The sequence below is a fragment of the Pan paniscus genome, chromosome 3 (genome assembly GCF_029289425.2).
Source record: "Pan paniscus chromosome 3, NHGRI_mPanPan1-v2.0_pri, whole genome shotgun sequence".
Lineage (NCBI taxonomy): Eukaryota > Metazoa > Chordata > Mammalia > Primates > Hominidae > Pan > Pan paniscus.
Window position 1 is genome coordinate 157,111,972 of NC_073252.2, and position 12,121 is coordinate 157,124,092.

The 12,121-nt window shown below is 37.7% G+C and overlaps 1 protein-coding gene across 6 annotated transcripts in view; it reads left to right on the forward strand.

The window, feature by feature from the left end:
- The window catches only part of RAPGEF2 (Rap guanine nucleotide exchange factor 2), a 261,346-nt gene that overhangs the window by 144,701 nt on the left and 104,524 nt on the right, over positions 1–12,121 (forward strand). For 4 of the 6 annotated variants that reach the window (XM_034959339.3, XM_034959342.4, XM_034959343.4 and 1 more), the window contains one exon: positions 316–333. The exons of the other annotated variants lie outside the window; for them this stretch is intronic. In XM_034959339.3, coding sequence (XP_034815230.1) covers positions 316–333 — 18 coding nt within the window. The remainder of the gene's footprint in view (positions 1–315; positions 334–12,121) is intronic. 6 annotated transcript variants of the gene reach the window in all.

The window sequence follows — 12,121 nt, forward strand, 5'->3', positions numbered from 1 at the left end:
ATGTCATATTTACTTATTCTTAACAGAAATAGTTCTCTTTGAAAGAAATTGGCTAATAGTGAAGGACTGAGGGTGAAAAGTTTATTTAAAAGAATTGCATGATCAACTTCACAGGTGATTTAAAGTGATTGCAAGAGCATTTCAAGTGCATGGCTAAAGAACATGGGAAGCATTATACATATAGCTGATTCTATATGATCATTCTTAACTTAATTTTAACATTATCTTCATTTTGGCAGATGTAATATAGCATGTCTGATAATGTTCATCTTTTCCTTTCCTCCTTTATGGCACTCATTTCATTTTGGCTCAAAGGAATGCACTAAATCTCAGGTATTGTAATTTGTGTGTGATCTCCTGACACTAACCTAAGTTTACGTGTGAATTTGCACTGTTACTAATGAATTTATAATATTCATATGTTTTGCTTGGTCTTGTCCTTCTGTATTTTGCCCTAATTTACTTTGAAATTATCAGTGGTTTGGGTGGTAGAATAGGCTGCTTGATCTGTACAGACCTGGGGATGGATTGTCCATGTTGAAGAAAGAATTCAAGTGCAAGCTACTTATTTTTAAAAATAAATGGAGCACTTGAAAAAATGAATGGAACACTGTTCTTCACTAACCTGCTTTGCAAATAAAAAAATGAAGAGAGAAAGGCAGGCAGACATAAAGGATTTTTTTTCCTTTTTATGTGAAAGCTAAGGGGAAATTCATTAGAAATTTACATTTTAAATACTACAGATGAAAACTTTAAAGTTCAGGAATCTCAATGGGAGAACATTTTGGGAGGCCACTGGTAAAATTTCAGTCAGATTTTTTTTAAAAAGCTTGGTAAAAAAGGAAACAAAGTTTAAAATCTCTTGTATTTTCTTATTTGCACTTTATTTTTAACAAGATTTCTTGCTTTTATTTCATTCTACATTTTAATTGAGGTCTATAATAATCTCCTTGCTCACTTCTTTGATGCCAGTACATGACTAAGTACTATACTAAGTACTAAAGTACATTACTAAAGTACTGTACTAAGTACTAAAATCTATGATATTCATTATGAGTTCTTTGAAGATCTAGATTACATTTGGGGTTATCCGGGAATTTTGAGTCAAGGAAGAAAAACTGATTTATCCTTGAAAACTAATTGGTTAAGTAACTAGTAGCATTTTATGCTTGTGTTTTATTGTTGTACAGGGAAAAGATCATGAATAATTTATTCACATTGGGGAAATCTATCATTGATATATCTTTGGCTATTAGGGTAACTTTGCCTAAAAGTATGAATTTTATGTATAATTTTTCAAATTAAAATGAGACAGTTCCTTTATGTTCTGTACAAGAGAGTACGTATTAGAATGCCACAGGTGTCATGATTGCTATATTGGTTTTTGGAAGCACTACTAATTTTTAAATGATGTGGTAAATCTAAAACATTTTTATGTAATTTTAAAATTTTAAGTTAACTAAAATAATTTTAAAATTGTACACAGTTTTATGTACTTCAGTGTTCTGAGCTTTTCTCTGAAAAGAGTACACTTAAAATATATATAACATGATATTTTAAAAGATAAATCAATATGTAATTGATCTTTGTCTTTTTTTAGCATAAATTACCAGTCTAATTCCAACTTAGAACTTGGAATTGAATTTAAAATGTGCACTGAGTTATGATGTATACTTTAATGTACACTTTTTAAAATCAGATGCATTGCAGTAGTCTAAAGTGGATTATAATGATTTTCTTCAGAAACATGAATACTCATAGTCCATGTACTGTGTTTTCAGGACATTTTTCAAGGCAAGTGTATGAGGTTTGCAGAGAGAATAGCATTTTAAAATGCAGTGAGAAAGGAAGATTGGAGATGGCTTTCATTAGCATTTTCTTACATTTTGATGAGTAGAGATTGAGGCCGTATTTAAAATTGCTAAAAAATAAGATTTAGCATGAATTTTCAGTCTTAGAGTGAGTAGATTATAGAGACAGGTAATAAGGTTCCTGGCAGAGGCTGGAAGATTTGGGGTCTGTCACTAAAGAACTATCTTGGGACTTTGGATGGTAATAGTTTACCTTGTCCTCCAGGTTCAGAATAGGGCAGGAGAAGAAAAGCTATGTTTATTTTACCCATAGTTTCAAGCCTTCTCTGTATTGATCAGTAATTTATTCTAGAAGTTTGTGTGGGTAGGAAAATCTGAATTCCATATTAAAAATGGAGAGGAGAGGAAGGACCATTTTAACTTTTACCTTATTGGAGTGACGTGGGAAGCTGGCACATTCCTCTTCCATCATCTTCTATTCCTCCCCTGATTTTAATGAGGAAAAAACCCAGCTCTTCCATTTTCCTAGTTTGGAAAGAGGAAAACTGTACAGAGAAATATTAGACTAAAGATTGAAGAAAACTTGGCCAAATTGTAGAGGTTATGTGTCCCAACTGACATTTCATAATTTCCATCCTTCCTAGGCTGGTGGCAATGTTAAAATGCTCTCCATGCTTTAAAATTCTCGTTGACCTCACACCCCCACTCCTACTTACCCAAAAATATGGCTCCACTTTATACAAATCTGAATCAGGAGACTTTGAACACAGTGTAAATAAAACATATTTATAAAGTTTCAGTCAGTACAAAAATTTTAAAATGATGAAAACTTATTGGTCGTGTAAAAGGATATCTCCCACACATTTTATTAGTAGTCCTTTTCTACAATGTGAATATACACTCCAGAGTACTGTTTCATAAAGATACATTGAATTTTCCAGTAAATGAGGCTTAATGTTCTTAGAGATAACATGCAAAAGTAATGGAAAATACTACATAAGATTAAATTAATATAATGTAAATTGAATGCCATATAATATTAAACTTTATGGAAATAATTTCTGTTGTAGTCAGTGATAATACAATATTTTTAAAATATGGCAGCAATGTAATAAGATTGATTCATGTATGAGGCTTATGAAAATCAGTCCCATTTTAAAAGTAAGGTTATTATTCTGTATAACAATATAAGGCAAATTCTGTTTCTTACAATGGGTGTGTAAGATATAACCATTCCTAGGATATACCTTAAATATCTCTGAAGTCAATATTTCTCCTGAGATAGAGTTAAGCTGGTTTCTCCTTCGGTTAAAGACTCCTTGGTAGTTTTGGTTAGTTTCAAAAGTCATTCAGCTATTGAAACAATGAAAACATTACAGCATTTAGTTTCCGTGATTGTGCACATTTATTTGACATTTAGGCTTTCTGACTTGAGTTATGTTCTTAAATAAGAAGTAGGCAATATTTTTACTCATATCATGTCTTTGCCTTATCATTTATTATTTATTCAGTTTTTTACTGAGGTTTCTTTAGGTTTGACTCAGTATTTGCTACTTAAGAGGGTATGTTTTGGGTAATACATCAATAACTTGTATAGCTAGTAAATTTCCTAGAATATTTAAGGACTTCAAATTTTACCTTCAGTTTATATGATATCACACCTGGCTATAATTTATATGATGATATTTAAAAATCTGTTTATGTATATATATGAGAAATTATTCAAATACAGGGGAAATTTCTTAGTTATCTTAACATTTTTTATCCTTTTAAAACTTAAATTTATCAAACATTTGTTTGCTTAATTGTACCTGAAGTCTTGTCTTCAATATTACTATCAGTGTCTCTCTGTGAATTATAATGGGATGGAGTTTCAGGAAATTTGTGTATTTTATTTCTTGTATCATAGAGAGAAAAGCTCAATATTTTCATTTATATATTTTTGGTCATTTAACAAATATTCATTGAGTGCCCACCATGTTTCAGGTCTGTCCCAGGCTCTAGAGATATAAAAGTCAACAACACAGGAGAATCTGCCTCCTTTGCCCTTACAATCTCACAGGGAATACAGATAAATAAATGGTACACACCCAGGGCCCCTACAGGAGTCAGGGATTGTTTCATGAACCACCTGAATATCTTGGCTCAAAGAAAGATATTTTGTACAGAAAGAATCTTATTTGTTCAAAGACTTAGAGGTTGAGTGGTTATAGGGTTTTTGAAAGCCATGTTGAAAGTTGAACTTTTTCATGACTGTAAGGAACAACAAAGAGACTGAAGCAGAGGTGTGACATACTGAGATTTACATTTAAATAAACTACTCTGGCTCCAAGATGGAATAAATTTTGGGGATAGGGATGGTAAAGTGGGACCACAAGACCTGGTTAAGTAATGGAAATGGAAGTGGTGGCTAGAACATGGCAACTGGAGTAAGAATGAAAGGTGAGGGATTTAGGTGGTATTCAGGGAGAAGAAAGTAGAAATAATTTGTTTCTTTTTTTTTTCTTTTTTTTTTTTTTTGAGGCAGAGTTTCACTCTTGTTGCCCAGGCTGGAGTGCAATGGTGCAATCTTGGCTCACCGCAACTTCTGCCTCCTGGGTTCAAGCGATTCTCCTGCCTCAGCCTCCCGAGTAGCTGGGATTACAGGTGTGCACCACCAGGCCCGGCTAATTTTGTATTTTTAGTAGAGACAAGGTTTCTCCATATCCGTCATGCTGGTCGCGAACTCCCAACCTCAATTGATCCACCCGCCTCGGCCTCCTAAAGTGCTGGGATTACAGGCGTGAGCCACCGCGCCTGGCCGAAATAATTTATGTTTCAAAATAAAACTTTAAATAGCTCTAATTCATTAATTTCTGATGATTTGCTTTGTGGGCAGTACTTTCTATTCCAATAGTGTTCAATGACCATATTGTATATGAATATAAATACATGACTGAGAGTTTGAGGTAGATTAGTTTCAAGCAGATTTTTCTTTAATCCAGGAAAGCTAAATAGAAATGTGAAAACTGAATTAGGTAATAAAGAATGGAAAAGAGGATGAAGAGAGTGTTAGTGATATACATACAAATAAAACCTGCCACAAATTTTACTAAAATATATTGTTTGGATGCCTGATGCTTTATGTTTTCATCAGAAGAGTCTTAGGAGAGTGGTGTCAAAAGTATCCTTTGCTTTTCACGCCCATTATCGGCAGGTTTACTAGCTCCTCTTTACCCTAAATTATGTTGCATTTTAACATCCTGCAGAAAGCTCCCTGTGGAAAAGTCTCTGAACAATGGGTGGATGTAACAATACTGTGCTGTGTGTGCTGCAATTTCTGGCAAAATGCAGCAGTTAAAGCTGCTATAGTGGTCTCAACCTCCTTGCTTTGGGGGGACTAACTCTCTTGCAGTTACAATCAGATATTTACGTTGATTTAATTTATACGGATTGGGAAATTGCACTATAGCGTATGTACAGAAATTGAAATGTAAATCAGGAAATAGTTTAGAAAATAAAATGATTTCTCATGCTATTAACAGCATGCATTGTAAATTCATGCAAGGCAGTTAAGAATGGTATGCAGTGTGCTGTTTACCCAAGTTTCAGCTTCTGTTGAAGGATGTCTATTTTTATATATTACATCATCTCTGCTACAGAACTCCGGTGTCCACTGGGATTTACTGTTCTTTCATTCCATTTTGAAAGAAAGCTTGTATTGATGTCATAATTGGACCCATCTTTTGGTTGCACTTGGAAATTGAAAGTAATAAGGGTGTTGTGTAGCAAGTCATGCAATATTTCAAGCGATTTATTTGTCGAAAAGATCACTGTCACTTTGTCTTGCCTCTCCTTGTGAATACTGGTGGCTCTCTGTGCTTGTACATGTTTTAAATATACTTGGCTAAAATTTAGCTTTTAATTGCAACAGCGAAGATGCTTTTCATCTTCGACTGTTTCATTTCTTATGTGATTTTTTTTTTGTCATGAGATTTTGCAGAGCTACATGCTGATTTAAAAAAAAGTCTCTCTTTTTTTTTTTTGGAAAAATCTACTTTGATATTCAGACCTATTTCCTGCCAGTGCTGAATTGATCTTTTTTACAGTTATCTGTTGTAAGTTGTCTGTTTTCACTGTTTGAAATATCAGGTGATTGGAAATACTCTTTTGGTTTTGAATGCAGTTTTAAAACATTATTAACCTGAACTGCCTCTCTGTTAGCTGGAAGATATTGCTGACTTCTGGACAAAACTCTAGCATTTTATGGAATATATAGATGCTAGGTTTTAAATCACATGTGAAAGAAAATATTTTAATTATTTATATTAAGATAATTAAAAAATACCTAATAATGCTATACATATTTATCTATATAAAATTTCCCCCTTATTTTCTCTGAAAAATTTAGTCGGTATTATCTGTACTATTTTAATAGTAAACTTTTTTTTTAAAAACTGATCAGGGAAAAACCTCCACTTCTTTTTCCCAGTAACAGCTTATTTGAGATATAATTCACATGCCATACAATTCACCTATTTAAAATACATAAGTTAATTGTTTTTCTTTTTTGGTTAAAGAAACCCAGATACCATTAATGTTACCATCTTAACATTTTTATGATACAGCTCAGTAGGGTTAAGTATATTAGTAGTAAACTGGACTGACTGAGCATATCCATTTCACAGATGTACTGCCTAGCATCCTTTGTGGTAATTAAAATTACTCATATTGGGAAATATCAAGGCAAAAAAGTAAAATAAAATTACACATAGGCTAAAAAATACCTTTAAAGATATTTTGGGAAAAAGTAATTGTAGAATCTATTTTTAAAACCTTACTAAATAATTGTATTATAGCAGTTTCTTATGGACTCAGTAAATGATCAGATATCCTCCCCCACCCCCTTAAATCTTCCTTTCTTTTAAGTAGAAGACAGAAGACAACATATATGGTGCAGTGTGTACTGCTCGGGAGATGGGTGCACCAGGATCTCACAAATCACCACTAAAGAACTTACTTATGTAACCAAATACCACCTGTACCCCAATAACTTATGGAAAAATAAAAATAATAATAATTAAGTGGAAGACAGGTGGTAATTGGATGCAATATGATATTTGGAATAGCTGGCCTAGGGGAGAAATGGTATGGCAGCAGAGTGGATCAAATCTGTAATATGAATTGCTGATTTGGATAAATAGTGGAGTAATTACAAAGGGAAATATTTGAGGATGAAAAAGAAAATACTCAGGCTGTCTTGATTTTTACTCAGATGTCTATGAGAATAGCAATGGTAATCTGCCATTTGTGGTTTCAATACAATGCAGAAGACATTTGAGGGTATTAGAAAATAAAACCTCAAAATAAGTTGTGACATTTCCCTTTCACCAATTATTAGCACTCTTCTTCTTTTTTTTTTTTTTTTTTTTGAGACAGGGTCTCTTGCTCTGTCACCCAAGCTGGAGTGCAGTGGCGTCATCTCGGCTCACTGCAACTGAGAGGTGACAACGTGCTAGCAGCCCTCGCTTGCTCTCGGTGCCTCGGCCTCGGCATCCACTCTGGCCATGCTCGAGGAGCCCTTCAGACCGCCACTGCACTATGGGGGCCCCTCTCTGGGCTGGGCGTGGCCGGAGCTGGCTCCCTCTACTTGCGGGGAGGTGTGGAGGGAGATGCGCAGGTGGGAACCTGGGCTGCGCGCCACGCTCACGGGCCAGCGCGAGTTCCCAGTGGGCACAGGATTAGCGGGTCCTGCACTCGGAGTGGCCTGCTGGTGCTGCTGGCCCGGGCAGTGAGGGGCTTAGCACCCGGGTGAGCAGCTGCGGAGGGTGCGCCAGGTTCACCAGCACTGCCAGCTGGCCCGCCTGCCTGCCCGCCCTGCACTTGAATTCTTGCCAGGCCTCAGCCACCTCCCCATGGGGCAGGGCTCGGGACCTGCAGCCCGCCATGTCTGAGCCCCCCACCCTCCGTGGGCTCCTGTGCTGCCTGAGCCTTCCCGACGGGCGCTGTCCCTTGCTCTGCAGCGCCTGGTCCCATCGACTGCCCAAGGGCTGAGGAGTGCAGTGCGGGACTGGCGGGGAGCTCCGCCCGCATCCCAGGCGTGGGATCCACTAGGCAAAGCCAGCTGGGCTCCTGAGTAGAGTGGGGACTTGGAGAACTTTTGTGTCTAGCTGGAGGATTGTATATGTACCAGTCAGCACTCTGTGTCTAGCTCAGGGTTTGTGGATGTACCAGTCAGCACTCTGTATCTAGCTAATCTGGTAGGGACTTGGAGAACTTTTATGTCTAGCGAGAGGATTGTAAATGCACCAATCAGCACTCTGTCTAGCTAAAGATTTGTAAATGCACCAATCAGTGCTCTGTGTCTAGCTCAGGGATTGTAAACACACCAATCAGCACTCTTGTGTCTACCTAAAGGTTTGTAAACGCACCAATCAGTGCTCTGTGTCTAGCAAGTCTCGTGGGGACTTTGAGAACTTTTATGTCTAGCTAGAGGGTTGTAAATGCACCAATCAGCACTCTGTGTCTAGCTCAGGGATTATAAATGCACCAATCAGCACCCTGTCAAAACGGGCCAATCAGTTGTCTGTAAAATGGACCAATCAGCTCTCTGTAAAATGGACCAATCAGCAGGATGTGGATGGGGTCAGATAAGGGAATAAACAGGCTGCCCAGTTCGCTGCCGCGATCTGCTTGGGTTCGCTTCCACAGCGTGGAGTAAGTTTTGCTGCGGCTCACGCTTTGGGTCTGCCACGTCTTTAAGAGCGTTAACACTCACTGTGAAGGTCTGCAGCTTCACTCCTGAAGCCAGCAAGACCACGAACCCACCGGAAGGAACAAACAACTCCAGAGGTGCGCCTTTTAGAGCTGTAACACTCACCGCGAAGGTTTGCAGCTTCCCTCCTGAAGTCGGAGACCACGAACCCACCAGAAGGAACAAAGACACATCTGAACATCTGAAGGAACAAACTCTGGACACACCATCTTTAAGAACTGTAACATTCACCGAGAGGGTCTGTGGCTTCATTCTTGAAGTCAGCGAGACCAAGAACCCACCAATTCCGGAGACACAACTCCACTTTTCAGGCTTAAGAGATCCTCCCACCTGAGCCTCCTTAGTAGCTGAGACTACAGGTGTTAGCCAGCACACTCGTGTTTTTTGTAGGGACAGGGTTTCGCCATATTGCCCAGGCTGAGTTTGAACTCCTGAACTCAAGCGATTTGCCTGCCTTGGCCTCCCAAAGTACTGGGATTATAGGCGCCTGGCCCTGTAATTCTTTATACAAAAGTTTAAACTGAACCTTTAAAAAAAATGTTTCAATCATCAGGACTTTTGGAACACTTAGGAAAGTTTTTAGAAAGGGATCATTTTGCCATTTGTTAATTTATGAAATAAGCATATCCCTAACCAACTGGGATGTAGAGAATACTTGAGCATCGTTGATATTCTTGATGTCATTTACAGTGGGCATTTTTGAGGAATACTGACGGCTCAGTTTAAAAATTACTCTGTAGTATAAACTTTTGCCTAAATTTTAGTATTAACTTTGGTTAGACTGAAAGAGCAGCCAGCTATTCTGCAAGCGGATTAAGTTGTCAGAGGGTTCTGCTGAAGTGGGTGTAAACAGGAAATCTAAGGACAGTTGATAACTGCATTCTTTCACATCAGCTAAGAGAGGCCGATTGTTTTCTAGTTGCAGCAGTTTTCAAACAGTTTCATCTCTGGACTCCTTTAAACTTCTAAAAAAAATTTTTGGCTCTAATGAGCTTTTGTTTATTATTATTTACCACATTAAAAATTGAAACAAAAAGTTTTAAATATGTATCCATTGATTAACTTAAAAATAGTGATACTCCCATTACACATTAACATGAGGGTTTTTAAGGGGAAATATAAAACAAATTTATAAGAAGAATGATAGTGTTTGATACTTTAGCAAATATGTTTAATATTGGTCTAATAGACAGTTGGGTTCTCACATCTGTATTCAATCTGTTGTGATATGCTGTTATGTTTGAAGTATGTAAAGTATATGAAGAAAATCTGGCCTCACATGCATAGGTAGTTGGAAAAGGGAAGAGTATTTTAACAGCTTTCAAAAATAAGTGTGGGTGTTCTTTCAAAGACTGCACCAAAATTTGACCAGTAGTGGTTTCTTAAAGATCAGTTGCAATGAGGAATTTAAAACAATGTTAGTGTAACTTGCCTTACTCTCTTTTATTAAAACCCATTGGTCTTAATTGCACAATGAAAGGATCTTTTTACTTATGCATACTTTTGTAACATCATGCATTGGTCACTGGGTTAAACAGTCTTCTGAATTTTGGCACATTATACAATATAAAGAAAAATCACATTTGTTAATACCTCCACAGATCTCATAATGAGAGGGCCTTTATTATTAAGAAGCTGTCAAACTTACTGTGTTAGATATGTTTTTCAAAATTCTTTTAGTTGAAACTTCAAATTTTATCATTAGCAAATTATTATCATCTGTTTTTCTTCAAATGACAAGCTCATTTTGTTCGTTTTTAGAAAATACCTGCCAGATACCCAATTCCGAATAACCATAGTTTTTTTTTTTTATTATTTGTTCTTTCAAATGAAAATGTTTTTCTGTGGCCAGGCGCGGTGGCTCATGCCTGCAATCCCAGCACTTTGGGAGGCCGAGGCGGGCGGATCACGAGGTCAGGAGATCGAGACCATCCTGGCTAATACGGTGAAACCCCGTCTCTGCTAAAAATACCAAAAATTAGCCGGGTGTGGTGGTGGGCGTCTGTAGTCCCAGCTACTCGGGAGGCTGAGGCAGGAGAATGGCGTGAACCCGGGAGGCGGAGCTGGCAGTGAGCCTGGGGAACAGAGCGAGACTCCGTCTCAAAAAAAAAGAAAATGTTTTTCTGTGAAAAAAGGTGCCAGTTCACTTATGACTGGAATAATTGCACATCTTTTCCTTGAGATAACCATTGTACATTGTAACAAAAGTGCTTTATGCAAACTTCTCACTTCATCATACAGAATATTAAAAGGACGTATACTAATGGGTGGAGATATAATGTAATTAATTATTACTGCTTTATCAAGGACACTTTAATACTGGCATTTTCTTTTTTTGCCACTGTGAGTGGTGGTAAAGAATACAAGGACAATATTGGTAGTAACAGTAGTTACATAGTAGTAGTGATGCCAGTGTCTTGATACATCCTAAGACATCAGTTAGGTTTTACCCATTTTTGCTTTTGCACTTGAGCGCAGTGAAAAAAGCAAGTAACATTTTAATGTCATAATGAAAACATAGTTTGACTTTATGAACTCTTAAGAGTCTTGGGGACCCTCAGGGGTCCTGAGACCATACTTTGTGAACTAGTCTCTTACAGATTTGATTCACTGGTTTTTCAGATTTTATTTGCATAATATAATAGAGTTCTGCAAATAAACAGAACCAGTGGAGTGTTAAGGGAAGGAGATATTCAGGAATTGGCGTATGCTATTGTGGATGCTGACAAGTCCAAAATCTGTACCTAGTACAGCATGACTTTTTTTTTTTTTTTTTTTTTTTTTAATGAGACAGAGTCTTGCTCTGTCACCCAGGCGGGAGTGAGGTGGCACAATCTCCGCTCACTGCAACCCCTGTCTTCTGGGTTCAAGTGATTTTCCCATCTCAGCGTCTCAAGTAGCTGGAACTACAGGCGTGTGCCACCACGCCTAGCTAATTTTTAATAGAAACAGGGTTTGACCATGTTGGCCAGGCTGGTCTCGAACTCTTAACCTCAGGTGATCCGCCTGCCTCGGCCTCCCAAAGTGCTGGGATCACAGGCGTGAGCCAGCATGCCCCACCATCATGAGACTTTAAATAGTCCTGTGGTGCATAATGACATTTTGTCAGTGAACGACCACATACACAACAGTGATCCTGTAAGATGACAGTACAGTATTTTTACTGTAGCTTTTCCGTGTTTAGGTATGTTTACATATACGAATACTATTGTATTACAGTTGCCTACAGGATTCAGTACAGTGACATGCTGTACAGATTTGTCACCTAGGAGCAATAGGCTATCCCAAAGAGCCTAGCTAGGTGTGTAGTAGGCAACATCATCTAGGTTTGTGCAAGTACACTCCCATGATATTTGTACAAAGACAGAGTTGCCCAATGACGCCGTTCTCGGAATGTATTCCCCGTCATTCTGTCGTTATGACGTGTGGCCATTTTTAAAACTTCCTTCTTCTCAAAACTCCCCTTACCTTATTTCTAGAATTCTTCTCTTTCTTTTGCTCTATTTTGAATATATAGTTTTTTTTTTTTTAACTGGTGCCTTTGTGCTGCCTTCAG